Below are 18,501 nucleotides of genomic sequence, written 5' to 3'. Positions count from 1 at the left end.
ACATACTCATTAGTTAAGTGATCTACCCATCTAATCTTCAGCATTCTTCTGTAGCTCCATATTTCTAAAGCTTCTATTCTCTTCTTGTCTAAACTATTTATCGTCCACGTTTCATTCCATACATGGCTACACTCCACACAAATACTTTCAGAAATGACTTCCTGACATTTAAATCTATACAACACTTTCCTTGCCATTGCCAGTCTACATTTTATATCCTCTCTACTTCGACCATCATCAGTTATTTTGCTCCCCAAATAGCAAAACTCCTTTACTACTTTGCCATTGCCAGTCTACATTTTATATCCTCTCTACTTCGACCATCATCAGTTATTTTGCTCCCCAAATATCAAAACTCCTTTACTACTTTAAGTGTCTCATTTCCTAATCTAATTCCCTTAGCATCACCTGACTTAATTCGACTACATTCCATTATCCTCGTTTTGCTTTTGTTGATGTTCATCTTATACCCTCCTTTCAAAACACTGTCCATTCTGTTCAACTGCTCTTCCAAGTCCTTTGCTGTCTCTGACAGAATTACAATGTCATCGGCGAACCTCAAAGTTTTTATTTCTTCTCCATGGATTTTAATACCTACTCCGAACTTTTCTTTTGTTTCCTTTATTGCTTCCTCAATATACAGATTGAATAACAACAGGGAGAGGCTACAACCCTGTCTCACTCCCTTCCCAACCACTGCTTCCTTTTTGTGCCCCTCGACTCTTATAACTGCCATCTGCTTTCTGTACAAATTGTAAATAGCCTTTCGCTCCCTGTATTTTATGCCTGCCATATTCAGGATTTGAAAGAGAGTATTCCAATCAACATTGTCAAAAGCTTTCTCTAAGTCTACAAATGCTAGAAATGTAGGTTTGCCCTTCCTTAATCTTTCTTCTAAGATAAGTCGTAGGGTCAGTATTGCCTCCCGTGTTCCAACATTTCTACAGAATCCAAACTGATCTTCCCCGACGTTGGCTTCTATCAGTTTTTCCATTCGTCTGTAAATAATTCTCGTTAGTATTTTGCAGCTGTGACTTATTAAACTGATAGTTCGGTAATTTTCACATCTGTCAACACCTGCTCTCTTTGGGATTGGAATTATTATATTCTTCTTGAAGTCTGAGGGTATTTCGCCTGTCTCGTACATCTTGCTCACCAGATGGTAGAGTTTTGTCAGGACTGGCTCTCCCAAGGCTGTCACTAGTTCTAATGGAATGTTGTCTACTCCGGGGGCCTTGTTTCGACTCAGGTCTTTCAGTGCTCTGTCAAACTCTTCACGCAGTAACATATCTCCCATTTCATCTTCATCTACATCCTCTTCTATTTCCATAATATTGTTCTCAAGTACATTGCCCTTGTATAGACCCTCTGTATACTCCTTCCACCTATCTGCTTTCCCTTCTTTGCTTAGAACTGGGTTTCCATCAAAGCTCTTGATATTCATGCAAGTGGTTCTCCTTTCTCCAAAGGTCTCCTTAATTTCCTGTAGGCACTATCTATCTTACCCCTAGTGAGATAAGCCTCTACATCCTTACATTTGTCCTCTAGCCATCCCTGCTTAGCCATTTTGACTTCCTATCGATATCATTTTTGAGACGTTTGTATACAAACGTCAAATTAAATTAAGTATCACAAAACTTTTTTGCAGATTACAAATTCATTCGATATCAGCTGTACTAGGTATAGATATACAGTTGTGTATCTATACCTAGTGCAGCTGACATCAAAAGAATTAGCGATCTGCAAAAAAGTTTTTTAATGTTTAAAACAGCTGTGGATCATCAGCAATACCCGCTCTGAAGAAACATACATTGTAAAATAAAGTAAATCAGATATATAAAATGTGCGTCAAAGTATTAAGTCAAGTGGGAGCAGATAACTAACTGATTCATGATATACTGTTTCTTAATAGGCTATTCTACTTCCTTTAGAATAAGCATTTCAGTCATGAATAGGCCTTAACACAGATGGGACTTCCACACTCTACACATGTGGGATGTTGACAGAAACTACTAAATGAATTCACGTAGTATAGATTTAGAATTCACCAGTTTGCTGAGTTTCTTTTTAATGATATGGTGGAGTTATGGGACAGATGGATATTCCTTTCCAAATATAATGCTTATATAATTTTGGCAGTGTTTGTGAACTGGAGAATCAAAATAGCGATTGTTGTTTTCTTTAGTTTATCATTTATAACATCATCTGCCTGGGGAGATGTGGTCTGCCACTTGAGATACTGGAGTCATAAGAAAATTAAAGACCCAAGGAGTACGAAAACAAACTTTTGCCTACAGGATACTTTTCAAAATTAACTTTGCAAACAAGTATTTCACAGAACTTTGAAGCTTATACTGCTGTGCCATACCATATGGGATAGAATTTGTTATTGTAATATCATGTAGCAAAGAACTGTTATATAGTTTTCATTAACAATATTGAAACACAAGCCTTTGAACATTCAAATTTATTTCTGAAGTCTTGAAACTTACCAAGTCATTACCAACCCTTTGGTAATAGTACTTAGCATATTCATCAAGCCATACTTCAGCTAATCTGATAGAATTTCTCTTCAGAACGTTGACTCCAGACCGCCACTTGTATGGAGACCGCTTACGAAATATATGACCCACATGTGAGCAAGGAACTATTTCCAAAGTACCGCCACACATCCATGTCTGTAACACACAGGTACTGTGAATAATTCTGATTTGGTTTTCATTAGAGTTACTGAAATCGTAGTTCCTGCTAAATAAACAAAATATACTGGAAATTTATGATTAGTAGTGCACGAGGAACAGAAAAAGAGTAAAACAAATATAAATTAAAAAAGCTTCACAACACACAGGTCTTAAATTAAATATACATTTTCAGATTTTCAATATTGTGGTATCACATCAACTGATATTAACACTTTGCCGTCCGCACGTCTCGTACAAATCTATTCGCTTGGCGCCAGCAGCGCTACTTCAGATTACTTGGCTTGTCGCCGGCTGTTCTTGACATTATCAGGAGATTATAAATTGTTAAGTTTTATTAATCTCATCATTAATTCTCATAAGTTCTCAACCCTGTTCCCCTACTTTCATGAAATTTCGAAGATATACATACGTAAATAAATATAATTTTTTTTGTTTAATATATTTGTTTATTTGCATTGTTGATATGCAGCAGTCTTCAAGATGTAATGCAACCCCACAAGACTTGCACATTAAGTTTGTTGTTGTTCTTTTTTTTATTTTGGATCATACATGGCAGTTTCTTCATTTTCGTTTATTCGTTTCGGAAATAAGTATTAGTTGGTGTCACTTTATACAACCTTAAAGTCCATCAACTGGATCATGGTGAGACGTACGTGATGTAGTGGCAACCTCCAAGTTTTGTTCAGGAGCAGGTATCCACAAATCAGGCACTTTCAATAAAAAGTCGTGAAATCGGAGACGCTTGTGTTCTGTACTGAAATATTGGCATGTACAGAATGCATTAAATAATGTGCAGATAAAGAGGTACATGCAAACCTTTTCTGACCATTTTACAGTTTTTCTGTATATGGGGCAATAACTCAAATATTGGTCGGCCCGATCCACTCCTTTCATGTATTTGTTGTAGTCTAATACACTTTCAAGTTTTTTTTTTAACCAATTGGTTTTCCTACATTTTCTTTGAATGCCAGTCAAAGTGGCATTATGTATTGTAGAGATCATTCATATCATTTTAGTTTCCGAAGCTCTCCATACCAGTGCAAGTACTTCACCTTTCCGTTGATGACAAACTTAAAACACATTGACTTTTGCACGCTTTAATTTTGCCGGAAATCCTCTATTTTTCTGTATTGTTTCACAAACTCGAATTTTCTTTTCAAGTAACTTCTCTGCTAGTTCTACATTGTTATAATAATTATCCATGTAAAGGTGATGCCACTTTCCATAAGAAGGTGCCAATAGTTCCATCACTGGGTTTATTAAAGGCTTCCAGTGCCAGTTTCTTGTGTGTCAATATGTACATATGTATATGTAATTTAATTTCATGATATGTCTGTATTAGCCATACGCTAAATAATAAAAAGTGCCAGAATAGATCTTGAATGAGGAAATGTATCCCATACTCGAATCACACAGCATCTGAATGCGTATGCCATATTTTGCAATTTTTGACTAATTGTAAACTTTAAAATTTAACCGTCCATGCCATGGTATCATTCCTTCATCAATTAAGATGTTTTGACTTAGATTAAAAATGTCTTTAAACTTTTTGGAAAAATAATTAAATACAAATTGCACTTTGAAAAACCAGTCCGTTTTTTTTATTGTTGTCGGAAAAATGTAAAAATGATAATATTTGTCCGAATTGGTTGTGGGCCATTGTATTGCAAAATATCAGCGTGTCTATCAACAGATTAGTTGACCAATAATCATCAATCCTTGCTTTTTCTACAGTTCTCATAAAGATAGTAAGCCCAAACTATTTTCTAAGTTCAGATCCTGTAACGTCGACAAATTTGACATTTTTTAAATCCAGTTTCCTTCTATTACAATTTTGACTGTAGTACTTGATGGTTTTATTGCATCGTTCCCAATATATAATTCTACGATATCCATACTCTCTGAGTATCTTTGGGAAATATGTTTGGACCCAGAGAGCCTTCAAATGTATTACTGGTCCTCGGTAAATCAAAGCCTGATCTCTGTGTACTGTCCTCTTCATCTGAACCGGTTGGAAACCGTAGCATTCACCAAATTCTTATTGGATTTATTTCACTATTTTCTAATGACTGTGCTTCACTTTCATTTTTTTTTATATCCAACGCCTTCTTCCCAATAGGCCAAGTCATCTGGAACATCAGACAAGACGTCCGCACATTCATCGTAAATAATCATATAGTCTCTTTCGTCTGCCATGATGAAAGGGCACAAGTATTTATAAAAAACAAAAAACTTGTTGATGTGTGTAACTTATTGTTACCTAAACAAAACACCAACAAAATGCAAAAGATACTAAAGTGCTGTCACCAGCCACTGTGCAATACTACGCACACGACACCACTGTGGTGCCGCCGGCCATTGACCACTATTTCATGCGTGACACCACTGTGGTGCTGCCGGACAGTAGTGTGTTAACATCAATGATTGTAGCAAATATTCATGCTATCCGAAAGAGACACGGCAAATAACTGCATATTATTTCTACATAAAATAATTATTGTTCTGTTGCTGGGGATTTCTGCAAGAATGAATAAGAAATAATATGAAATTGTTTCTGTAGAGTATTTCTTCTGGGAGCAGGTGCATCTCTAAACTTTAGCAGATGTTGAAATACAGGTTGTTTCATGTTCCTTTAGAAATTACCACAGGTACTTAACACTGAAGTGGATAAATAATACTGATATTTGTATCCTCCCTTTGATATATGTAGTTACCTTGAATGAAAGTTCCAGATTTTCTCCACCCCAGATATCAAACCCACTGTCATAAGTTCCAAGGCGCTCAAAGAAAGCCTTGTCAATGCTGAAAAGCCCACCAGCCATTGTTGGACTCCACACAGGCTCAGCCGCATTCTTATGCCTCTTCTTTTCATGCTCAGGTACTGCATGCCAGTTGAACTGCAGAAATGGTTGTTAGTTCAGTAGTGAAATATGGTTTTATAACAACACAGACCTGTATCTGAAAATACTGTAGAGCAAGAAGCGTACTGAAGTAACACTTTTAATTCATACAATACATATATAGGCTAACAGTTACAGTATGAAAGAATGATAGGCACTAATGCTCTAGTTGCTATCAAACTAACTTTCCTATCCACCACAGAGCTTCCATTGAATGCAAGACTTTTAGACATTCTAATGATTTGCAATTTAAACTGAGCTGCCTGCTTTATGTTAATACCACATGCCTTTAAGCCCTTAAAACCTGCCATTTGAGATTATCAAAACCACATTAGTTTCCATCTTTTTACTGAAAAACATCCTTAAGGCACTTAATTTGGAGTGAAAACTGTCATGCTGTTCCTTTTTACACAATTAGTAGCCATCTGACCTTGTGAGCAAAGTTATCACATTGTTATACAGTTAGTTTTCTCATTCTGTCACCAGCATGATTCATGCCCACAGCAGACCAATAGACAGTGAATTATTTTGAGAATTGATCTTGGGGATACATTTTAATAGTACTTATCAGTAAACAGCTTTAGCACTTGTGCATTCATGCATTCTGAAACCTTCCACTTACCCTTCTAGCTATTATGGCTTGAGGCTTTGCAATTAATTGCCATTGCTGTTCACGAAGAAATGAATGAGTTTTTAAGTTAATCACATTTTTTGGTCCTATTTAACATCTTGCTGGCAGCTCAGCTCATTAAAGATGGCACACTGGCTAAAATAAATATCAGCTGATCAGCTGAAGCTTGCTGAAGAAACAATCCTGACACTAATATAAAGCTCTCAGGTTTCCATCTGAGTTAGTTTGTCAAAATGATGGGAGTGGCACTTATGAAAAGGTCACACTGTTTCAATAAACTCACTCAGTTAGAAACCTGAGAACTTTCTATGAGTTCAACTCACCGAGGAAGACAACAAGACCACAAACCTGATATTTACATCAAATTGCTTAGGAAAATGACATAAAATGTAGATGAAGATGACTTGATTAAGATTTGAATCCAGTTCATCTGGGATTATTATTTGTTCAAACAGGATCACGATTCGCTTGTTATCCCAGTAACACTAAATGATTAGCTAATGCACAACCAAAACAAATAACTTCTGTTCATTTCAACCAAAGTGATTATGCAGTGAAGTATCACTTATATTACTGAGAAGTTTAAAGTTGCTCATTAGTGCCAAAGAATGGACCATGGGAGAATATAGCAAAGTTAGAAACTAAAGTCCTTCATTTGTATTTTTTCTTATTTCCTCTTGCAGTGATTTTCTGTTCTTACTGTGGTATATGACCCCAGTGTCTTTAATCTATGTTAGGACATTATGGATATATCCTCTTCTCCAAACATTATAACTATATGCACACATGATAAACAATTTTAGTGAAAATGGACTGCAGTAAGATATGCCATTTCTTAAAAGACTGGATGGTTTCAGCTGCTTGACAAACTGTAAATGATTTGTCATACAAGGTACTGAGGGTATTTACTGTGAGTAATTACTTTAAAACAGTAGCCATTCTATAAGTACGATGATAACTAACACATGTTAAACAATGTGACTTTTCAGGCTTTCCCAGTGGATCTGTTGCAAATGCGCTTCTCCGGTTTGCTGATAGATCGTATTGTTAAATCACACGATATTTCATCAATGCAACTGCTTGACATCTTCAGGTGGTGATAGTTGCTGCTGTCACTGCATCAAGGTGCAGCTTCTTGTGCCTTGCATCAGTGGCAGCAGCAACTAGCACCACCTGAAGATGTCAAGCAGTTGTGTCAACGAAATATTATGCGATTTACACAAAATGATCCAGCGGCAAACCTGAGAAGGGTATTTGCACATGTTAAACAAGTTTTGTATATTTACTGCCCTACATTAAATATACAAATATCAACAGTAAATTTTGAAGCCACTTGCCTGGAGGTTCCAATCAAAACCTCCGACATTAACACCTCCTGAATCCCTCCAGTGGTATTCCAATGTTGTGTCATCAATGACATCAATGACAGGGCAGACCACTGTAGTTGGGTCTCGAGCTATACGATCCAAAAGAGGCTCCAACCAGCCTGGAAACAAATAAAAATGTGCATTGTGAAAATTCCATATGTCTCTGGTATATTGTAGTGTAGCGTAATTACTACTCATCTCATACAGTGCAGTCCCCAATAATCAGTCTTTCCTTCTCATCCCATTTGGAAAGTTTCCCCTGAATTGCAGTTCTCGGTGACTTTTCCAAAATCTACCACTTTTCCTAAACCTCTCCAATCCTTTTCCTTTGCCCCTCTTCCTTCCCCTTCAACTCTTCTGCCAGAAGAAGGGTAAATTGACTCCAAAAGCTTCCTTAAGTATAACCTGTATAACCTTCTTTTATGTGTGTGTTCTCCTGTCGCTGCTTGGTCAGTAGTTCTTTTATCTGTCCAATTATATTATAATTACCACTTTTGTATTTCTGATAAACATGTGCACTGTTGATGCAGTTTGTACATGCAGAGTGGGATTGTGTCACATTTTGTTTGTGACCTTTTGTTAAACAATGACTCAACACGAAAATGGAAGGGGCATGTTGTAATTTGTTTGAGGCAAGTTTTGAAGGTGTTGAAGACATTGCACTATTCACTTTCAGACTAACAGCATCTGAGATTTTGCACAAGCTTATAAAACAGCATTATATTAAATATTTTATGACACTCAGTATGCACATACAGAAGGTAAATAACAGATATTTTATTTCTATTTACAACATAAGTTTAGAAATTGTAATACAATTTGAAATTTGTGGTTAATGAATTAAGCTACAAGAATTGAGATATGTTTACACATGGAGAATAGCACAATTACTGTAGAGAATGCACAAGCTGGAACATCAGACTATTTGGAAATTTAGCTTACACTAATTGAAAAGTGTGAAATAGAATGGAAGAGCAGAAATTATAGGAAGAATGAAGACAAGGGTTAAAAACTCAGATGTTGCTTAGGAGTGGTACTAAGCTGTGTTTGTTTATGAGTAAGTGAGAACTGTATGCACAATGGCCTCAAATATGTTTTCCTCTAATTTCTTATTTGATAACTGAAGAACATGAAACAGCATTTGGTAGTTTTCATCATCACTCAACACCTGGTTGTCAGTGTAATGTCAGACTTGTACAGTCTCCAGGTGTACTCATGTACGAATAATATCTGTGTTATAGCTCTGTCTCATTGATAATATGAAATTTACTACAGTCTAGGAAAGTAATATTACCCATTTAAATAATGCACAGTAACTGATTTTGGTCTTTGGTACTGCGAAGCTATAGAGTTTAGCTTTTGCAGTTTTTAAGGTACTGGGCAAATTCTATGATACTGACAGTGGAATCTGTCTCATTAAAATTGTGGTAGTGTGCAGTAAATTCTTGAGAAAATATTAGATTGGCGCAAGAAATTGACAGCTGACTCTCACTGTAAGGAAATGAAGGTCTCAAAAACATAATAATCTTTCTTGGTAAGGACAAAATACTATCTCAGTTAGATAAAGACGAAGACAGATGTGCCTGGCCTTCACCTAGATTGATTTGGGAACACTGTGAATGACTGGAACCAAGTCAACATGTAAATGCTATGGCACCTGAGAGTCTCAGATATTTTTGCAATAGGATGATATGGAATGAACTCTTAAGGCTACATGAGAATTGGTTTACTAAATCAAGTAACAAAACTGACCTGCAAGCTGCTGAAGTGTCATAAACCTGAAGGCTTACACCAGGCTGGGACACAAAAAATGACTTATTTATTTTTCTCGTAAGAAACATACTCATAACTGCAAGAGTGGCGTTTCAGAATTGAATCTGCAAATGTTTTAAAATCTTTACAGATCACTGCTGTAGGGATCATGGATATAAAAATCATACTAATTAATAGCTGATGCTAGGTGTACAAGAATTCTTCCCATGCTCTATTTGTGAATGTAATGGTAAGAAATCGTGATATATAATACAGAACAATGTAAACTCTGCAACAAACTTAACAGTGGTTTTATTGGTGCAATAGTTAAAAGCACAGAAGGAACAGATTAAAATTCTTGACTGGCCATCTTGACTGCAGTTTCCCACAGTTTTCCTAGCATGCCAACATGTCGAGGGCTAGAAGGTCAAACTTCATTCAGTTCCTTCTCCCACTAGTCTCAAATGGAAACAGTGTTTCCTTTTTGTCAACAGGATACCCTTCAAGCAGGTGGTGGAGGTATTCTCACACAGGGGTTGTTTACATGGGATGAAATGTGACCCCTGATATTTGCTGCAGAAGACAGGAAACTACTTTCCTATTGAGCAATGCTCCTACACACGAGGATGCTTATGTGGTCTTCCAGCTCACTGGGCCTGAATTCTACAGAGCACATGAAGGATGCCATCTTGGACCCAGTTTGGAACAATCTCTGTGAGCTGCAGGTGGAACTGAAGTGGTCATGGATTGGAATGCTACCTCAATGTTTCTGATGCCTTGAAGAGAGTCACATGCAGACTGGTTTGTCTAATTCTTTTGCTAATGATGTTAGTATTCTCTTGCAATTATAGATGATTGTTGATTTGGATGTCTAATATAATGCAGAATGTGGTGGGTACAGAACTGGCTTAGTTTGAAGGGAGTGCTGACAAGAAATCAGTGATGTGCATGTTATCATTTGCTTGAAATCATTCAGAGATATTACAGAGAACCTAAATATGTACAGCCGGATTGGGATTTGAAAATTGTTATTTTCAATATGGATCAAGTTTAGCAGTTGCTGTGCCACCCAACTCTGTGATTGCTAAATAAAACACAGCTATAACTTTCATCAGAGGCAATAAATTTAGAGGGTCTACCTCTATTTGAAAATCATGTTTAGACTCTGTGACTTCAAGAAACTCATACAGACAGTTATGATCATTGTCGTGATCATCATCAGCATCAATATCTACCACTACTCAGGCACGATTAAAAGTCACTCACTTGTAGCTTTCAGCCACAACCTTCATCAGTAAAGAGAGAGAGAGAGAGAGAGAGAGAGAGAGAGAGAGAGAGAGAGTGTGTGTGTGTGTGTGTGTGTGTGTGTGTGTGTGTGTGTGTGTGTGTGTGTGTTGTCATATCTTCTTTACGGTAAGTAGCAATCTAACTTTTCCGGCACAACACACAAATAAAAGACAGTTGTAACTGACAAGCTTTTGGAGCCAGTGACTCCTTCTTCAGGCAGAAAGGTTGAAGGGGAAGGAAGAGAGGGAAAGGAAAAGGACTGGAGAGGTCTAGAAAAAGGGGTAGATTTTGGGAAACTCACCCAGAACCACAGGTCAGGGGTGACTTACCATATAGCAAGAACCTGTTGATTCCATATTCACATGCAGTTGTGAGATCTCTACCAGTTTGAGCAGCTATACCACCTAACAATAAGCCACCATCACAGAAAGCATCGTACTGTATGTAAGTCTCTCCTGACCTGCGGTTCTGGGTGACTTTCCCGAACTCTACCGAAAGCTGTCTTATGTATGTGCTTTACTGTCACTTGGTGAGTAGATTTTTTATCTATCCAATTAAATAATTTTGTCAATAATTGATTGTTTTTGTTGTTATAAATCTATCTTTTCCTTCATTTTTGATGTCCCTGCCTGGAGTTTCCATTGTTTGACTGCAACTATTAGTCTTTTTAAGGCTGTTCCATAAACAAACATACCAAAATTTCTCTCTCCAACTTTTCTGTGGTCTTCCTCTACAATGTTTCCCTGTGTCTTTGTAATTATTCATTATTTTCGATACCTATCACTGACATTCTTTCAACATGGTTTAACCAATTTATTTTATGTATTTCAGCATCCTCCAGTGTACTCTTCACAACTATGTCATTGTTCTGGATGAAAAGTTGAACATAGAAACCTCATTTTTGGTACACATGTTCTTCAGTTTTGTTTTCCTTTCAGGATACACCACTGTATCATCGACTGAACACTGACTTTGCCAAGAAGGGTGTTTTAAAGGTGCCATGTCGACTACAGGATGATTTAATTTTGGAATCAATGTCATTAGAAATACCTAATCTTAAACTACACAGCTGGCCATTAAAATTGCAACACTATAAAGGCAGCATGCAACAAACATCTTAGTATTTCATACTGTATCTAAGAAAGAGCATGCAGAGGGTTTCTCATCCAGAAATCATGTTTGAATGTTATTTGTATGTGAGAAGTTTGTGTTAAGCCCCATAAGGAGGGGAAACATCTCCTAGTTCATGTGGGATGCAGCAGAGGAAGAATCATAGTTTACTGAGACTGTGGCTTATTGTTGGTCAGTATAGCTGCTCACACTGGTTGAGATCTCACAACTGTAAGTAAATATGGAATCAGCAGGTTCTCTGGAGGGGTGGGGGAGGGGGGATACTCAACACTATACAAGATCGCAATGGCCCCTGGTGAATAGCACCCAAGAGGACAGACATATTGTTCGCACAGCTCTGCAGAATCGTACAGCCACATCAAAGACTTATTTATTTAACGTAGGCTTTCACAGCCAGTACTGTCTTCACTTAAAACTTCTGGGATGATAGGCCGAGGTCTATGTATAAAACTCTTCCCTGACGTTTTGTCTCCGACTGTGGAAGACATCCTCTGAGGTAAAGCTGCTTTACCTCGGAGGATGTCTCCCGCAGTCGGAGATGAAATGTCAGGGAAGAGTTTTATACATAGACCTCGGCCTATCAGCCCAGAAGTTTTAAGTGAAGACTTATTTATTTACTTACACATCTAGTTCCGTAGGACCAAATTGAGGAGCAAATCTCCAAGATAATGGAACGTGTCAGTACATGAAATTACAATATAAAAGTAATAACAGGATAATATGATGACATCTGAAATGCCACGTATTGTCAGCATGGTGACTCTTGTTGGAACAGAAGGAGGAGCAATGCCAACAGTGGTGGACATAATGACAACACTTTTCAGACAAATCCTGGTTCTGCGAACCACATCATGACAGGCATTGCATGAGGAGGATTCGAGGAGAATGAATGTTGGCAGATTTGTCATTCTGATATGATGTTTATCTGCAGACTGAAGTGATGATTGAAAATGTGTACCAAATGTGGGGATTTGAACACAGGCCTCCTGCTCAGTAGGCAAATGCACTAACTGCTGTGTCACCCTGGCACATTGGCTTTTCACAGCTGCTTGGGCTACCCTAGCACACCTCCCCTCTCAGCCCCAATTCCCATTCACAACTCAGTCCCCTCGGTATTTGCTGTAAACTCTAATAGCACTGCATAGATTATCCAACTGTGCTGGGAGAGCACCTCAGCATTGAATGAAACTGGGGATCCTGCCTGAAATGCAGGCATAAGTGCTTTTAATCAAATGAAATTATATGCTTCAAGAGACCCTTCCAAGCACCAACCATCTGTGATGTATATATGCAGACCAAAGTGACGAATGAGAATTTGTACTGAGGCTGGAATTTGAACCCAGGTATCCTCCTCACTATGTGGAAGCAGTAACCATTACACCACCTTGGCATGATGCATATTGTGTGGGCTGATGTGTGAATGGGAATTTTGATTAAGGAGGGAGGCATACTAGGGTAGTCCATGCAGTTGTGCAAAGACACTGGCATGGTGGTTAGCTCATCTGCCTAGTGATCAGGAGACCTGGGTTCAAATCCCAGCCTTAGTACAAATTTTCATATGTTGCTTCAGTCTGCATGTATACGTAATAGATGTTTGGGAACTGAAAAGGTCTCTGGAAGCAAAAGGTTTCATTCATATACGGGCTCAGCATCTGGCATGAGGCCAACGATAGAGGGTGGTGGTGGGTGGATGACACAGTCATCTGACAGCAGCTGTTACATTTCTCACATGTCGTGGCTATGGCTGTGCCCTGTTATGAGGTCTCCATGCTGTTATCTTTCGATGAAGTAACATGGCATTAAGCGCCCTTTTTTGTGCTAAAGACAACCTTAATGTTATGTAGTGAATGCTGCACGTTGTCTGTGCTATCCTTACCTACCTCGATATACGAAAGTTGTTATATAAGTAATGCCCCAAATTTTTTTAAAAAGCCATTAATATACATAGACATACGACCTTATTGGTTTTTCACATTTGATGTTTTTTCTGTGCGCGGGTGAAGTTTTGAACCGTTCTGGCGGATGGGAGAGCTGTAGTACAGCGTCAGAATGGCGTCTACATATGACTCACGTTACAAGGAGCGTGCTGCTATTGAATTCTTGTGTGCAGAAAAAGAACCCGTGGTGAACATCCATAAACGTTTGTGTACAGTGTATGGTGATGCTGCAGTTGATAGGAGTACAATTGTGCGATGGGTAAAGAAAGTTACAAAAAAAATGGTTCAAATGGCTCTGAGCACTATGGGACTCAACTGCTGAGGTCATTAGTCCCCTAGAACTTAGAACTAGTTAAACCTAACTAACCTAAGGACATCACAAACATCCATGCCCGAGGCAGGATTCGAACCTGCGACCGTAGCGGTCTTGCGGTTCCAGACTGCAGCGCCTTTAACCACACGGCCACAAAAGAAAGTTACAGTTTCAGGAAATGCAGAGAGCTCCATGATCAGCCACGCACGGAATGTCCTGTCACAGCCACTGCTCCAGACATTCTGAATTGTGCGAATGCCATTATTCGTGCCGACTGGCGTATCACCACTCGAAAATTGGCTCTACAATTGTTGGTCAGCATTGGAAGTGCATCTGCAATGATTGAGACTCTCGGATATTCAAAGTGGTGCTCACGATGGGTCCCACGAATGCTCACAGCGGACCACAAGATTCAAAGAAAGGCCATTTCATCTAAATTGTTGCAGCGTTTTGAGACCGGCGGAGAGGCCTTTCTGTCACGGATTGTTACTGAGGACGAAAGCTGGTTGCATCACTTTGTGCCCGAAACAAAAAGGCAGTCCAGGTGTGGCATCATCCTCATTCACCACAAAAGAAGAAATTCAAGACAACCCCCTCTGCCGGAAAAGTCATGGTATCAGTCTCGTGGGATTGTGATAGAGTCATTCTCAGGGATGTGATGCCAAGAGGGTCAACCGTCAATTCAGAGGCATAGATAGAGAGTCTGAATAAACTCAAGAACCGTTTCCGACGTGTTCGACTGTACAAGAATCCAGCAGAAATCTTGCTCCATCTCGATAATGCACGCCCACACACAAGTCTGAGGAACAGGGAACACATCGTCGAATTGGGATGGACATCATTGCCTCATCCACCCTACAGTCCAGACCTGGCACCCTCGGACTTACATCTCTTTGGGCCACTTGCAGGTTCTTCTACGGGGAACACACTTTGAAGATGACGAAAGTATCGGTCATACGCATACGATGTAAACATGGCTATGCCTACGGGACAAGAGCTTTTACCAGCAGGGATTACATGCTCTTCCACAACGTTGGCGTACGACCATAGAACGTGGTGGAGGCTACGTAGAAAAACAAGACATGGCCAAGACATGTTAATGTATATTGTCACCAGATTCTGACTCTTAACAATATGTTCTGAGAAAAAGAAATGTGGGGCATTACTTATTGAACGGCTCTCGTAGATGATATTCGAATGTTTCCCTGGCTAACAATTTCTCCAGAATTCTCACCCATTGAAAATATTTGGCCAAGTGCTGCCGGAGAGACTAGTACACAACCACTATCCAGCCACCACGATTGATGAACTCGGCTACAGAGTTGAAGCAGCGTGGAATGTCATAGCCGTATCTGCCACTAAATTTCGCACTTTGTGTATACAAAAATCACCTAAAAACATAATCATGTGTGCTTCCTACTGAAGTACACGCGCGCGCGCACACACGCACACGCACACGCACACACACACACACATTTCCTGGTACAGCAGTTTTAACAGCCAGCTGTGCACAACCCGTCGCACTGGTCTGTTGTCTGCCCAGTACGGGAACGCGAGGGGAAGGCCGCGCAGCCTGCACGCTCACCCTCGGTGCACTCGCAGTGGGAGTCGAGGTAGGTGAGGACGGGCGCCGTGGCTTCGCGCGCGCCCATCAGCCGCGCACGGATCAGGCCCTCCCGCTTCTTGGCGCGCACGATGCGCACCTTCGGGTAGTGCACCATGTAGTCCTCCAGCTGCTGCTTCGTGTGCGCTGCAACACCAAACACACACGTAACTCATCATCCACGCCTGCCAACCTTCAAAAACAAAAAATCGAGAGATTCAGTTTTAAAAATCAGGAGGTATGAACGATCATAAATCGCGGCTCATTTTCAGTGCAATCCCGAGAAAACGCACTTGAGTCTTTCCTTATGAAGCCAGAAAGCTAGATAGCGGCTGAAAAAAAAAAAAAAGAAAAATGAAACCTCCAAAACATCCGAAACGTACACAGAAGCGCGAAAGAAACCGGTGTAGGCATGAATATTCAAATATAGAAATATGTAAGTAGGCAGAATATGGCACTGCACCCGGCAACCCCTCTGTAAGATAAGTGTGTGGCGTTGCTGTCAGATCGGTTACTGCTGCTACAAGGGCAGGTTATCAAGATTTAAGTGAGTTTGAACTTGGTATTATAACGGACACTCGGGCGACGGGACACAGCATCTAGGAGGCAGAGATGAAGTGGGGATTTTCCCGTACGACCATTTCAAGAGTGTACGGTGAATATCAGAAATCGGGGTTGGGGTTGGGTTGTTTTGGGAGAAGAGACAAAACAGCGAGGTCATCGGTCTCATCGGGTTAGGGAAGGACGGGGAAGGAAGTGGGCCGTGCCCTTTCGAAGGAACCATCCCGGCATTTGCCTGAAGCGATTTAGGGAAATCATGAAAAACCTAAATCAGGATGGCCGGACGCGGGATTGAACCGTCGTCCCCCCGAATGCGAGTCCAGTGTGCTAACCACTACGCCACCTCGCTCGGTTCAGAAATCCGGTAAAACATCAAATCTCCGACACCGTTGCGGCCGAAAGAAGATCCTGCAAGAATGGGACCAAAGACGACTGAAGAGAATCGTTCAACGTGACAGAAGTGCAACCCTTCCGCAAATTGCTGCAGACTACAGTGCTGGGCCATCAACAACTGTCAGCGTGCGAACCATTCAACGAAACATCATCGACATGGGCTTTCGGAGCCGAAGACCCAGTCGTGTATCCTTGATGACTGCACGACACAAAGCTTTACGCCTCGCCTAGGCCCATCAACACTGTTGACGACTGGAAACATGTTGCCTTGTCGGACGAGTCTCGTTTCAAATTGTATCGAGCGGATGGACGTATCCCGGTATGGAGACAATCTCATGAATCCATGGACTTTGCATGTCAGCAGGGGAGTGTTCAAGCTGGTGGAGGCTCTGTAATGGTATGGGACGTGTGCAGTTGGAGTGATATGGGACCCCCGATACGTCTAGATACGACTCTGACAGGTGACACGTACGTAAGCATCCGATCTCATCACCTGCATCATTCATGTCTATTGTCCATTACGACGGACTTGGGCAATTTCAGCATGACAATGCGACACCTCATACCCCAGAATTCCTATAGAGTGGCACCAGGAACACTCTTCTGAGTTTAAACATTTCCGCTTGCCACCAAACTCCCCAGACATAAATTACTTCAGACATTAGTCGAGTCCATGCCACATTGTGCTGCTGCACTTCTGCGCGTTCGTGGGGGTCCTACACGATATTAGGCAGGTGTACCAGTTTCTTTGGCTCTTCAGTGTAGATTCTATACCCCATAACTGTAGCGTAGCCCAGGTAAATTGTACTACGTTGGGATTTTAGTTATTCACGCTCTTGACATTTTCTCGCTGCTGTTTTGTTTCCACGTGTTTTGAAACATTGCTTTTTGGACCGTGTGTTATAAAAACGTCACATCAGCAAAGAGATTAGAATGGAATCAATGGATCTTTCCTAGATACGGTAGTGCACGGAAAACTGGTCCGAATATTGCTTCAAGAAAACGAAGTATGACGAATAAGATACACGTGAAATAACCTACAGCACAAAATAAATCTTTTACAAGATTCAGGTGACAAAATGATACTCATAAATGTCCATTCTAAAGCTTTGTACCAGTTATAAGAACACTGACTAATAAGAGATTTCGCTTAACCACAGTTCGAACAGAGCGCAACACTGAGCAGTACCATTATAGAATTCTACAAAACGGGCAGGAAAGAGGAAAAATAGCTCTCGAAATACAGGCCGCGTGAGAATTCCTGATTTCTGTAAACTTCGATACGTTATCTGTTAAAAACGACTAATGAGCGAAGGTTTTCAGACCACCGGAAGAAAAAGGAACTGAAATGGCTGGTTTTCGAAACAAATTTCTTAGGTTTGACATTAATTTGCAAGAAAGCTGAAGAAACAATGGAATAATCGAGAGAAGGGAGAAGAAGTGTAAAATCAGGAGTCTACTGCCTAAATCGGAAGAGTTGGCAGGTATATAATCATCTGTTCTTCACAATCCTCTCCTGCTGCCACTACGTGCCACCTGTACCCTGTGCAAAGATTGCCAGTTTTCTTTAAAGGTTCAGAAATTTAAAATAGTGCACTTCACTGAACGCATATAAGTAATGTCATATGACTAATGTATCAACGAGTCGCTGCCGGAATCACTGAGTCATACAGATACCTGGGTTCAACATTCGTGTGGATATAAAATGGAATAATTACGAAGCCTCAATAGCAGGTAAGGCAGCTTGCAGAGATCGGTTTCTTGAAGAAATACCAGGAAAAAGACAACCAGTCTACAAAGCAGACTGCTCACAAAATCTTGCGACATCGATATCAAAATAAGACTGTCAGGGGATATTTAATATAAACACAGGAGGGCGGTATGTATGGTCACAGGTTTGCTGACGTACGAGGTGTAGTCATGA

The 18,501-nt window shown here is 40.1% G+C and overlaps 1 protein-coding gene across 1 annotated transcript in view; it reads right to left on the bottom strand.

Moving 5' to 3' along the window:
- The window catches only part of LOC124606431 (putative polypeptide N-acetylgalactosaminyltransferase 9), a 629,702-nt gene that overhangs the window by 24,611 nt on the left and 586,590 nt on the right, over positions 1–18,501 (bottom strand). The window contains exons 7-10 of the mRNA XM_047138413.1: positions 15,606–15,770; positions 7,571–7,719; positions 5,417–5,599; positions 2,493–2,678 (exon numbers count right to left, since the gene is read on the bottom strand). Of these exons, the coding sequence (XP_046994369.1) occupies positions 2,493–2,678; positions 5,417–5,599; positions 7,571–7,719; positions 15,606–15,770 (683 nt within the window). The remainder of the gene's footprint in view (positions 1–2,492; positions 2,679–5,416; positions 5,600–7,570; positions 7,720–15,605; positions 15,771–18,501) is intronic.

The sequence above is a fragment of the Schistocerca americana genome, chromosome 3 (assembly GCF_021461395.2).
Source record: "Schistocerca americana isolate TAMUIC-IGC-003095 chromosome 3, iqSchAmer2.1, whole genome shotgun sequence".
Taxonomy (NCBI): Eukaryota; Metazoa; Arthropoda; class Insecta; order Orthoptera; family Acrididae; genus Schistocerca; species Schistocerca americana.
This window is presented reverse-complemented; position numbering and strand designations above follow the sequence as displayed.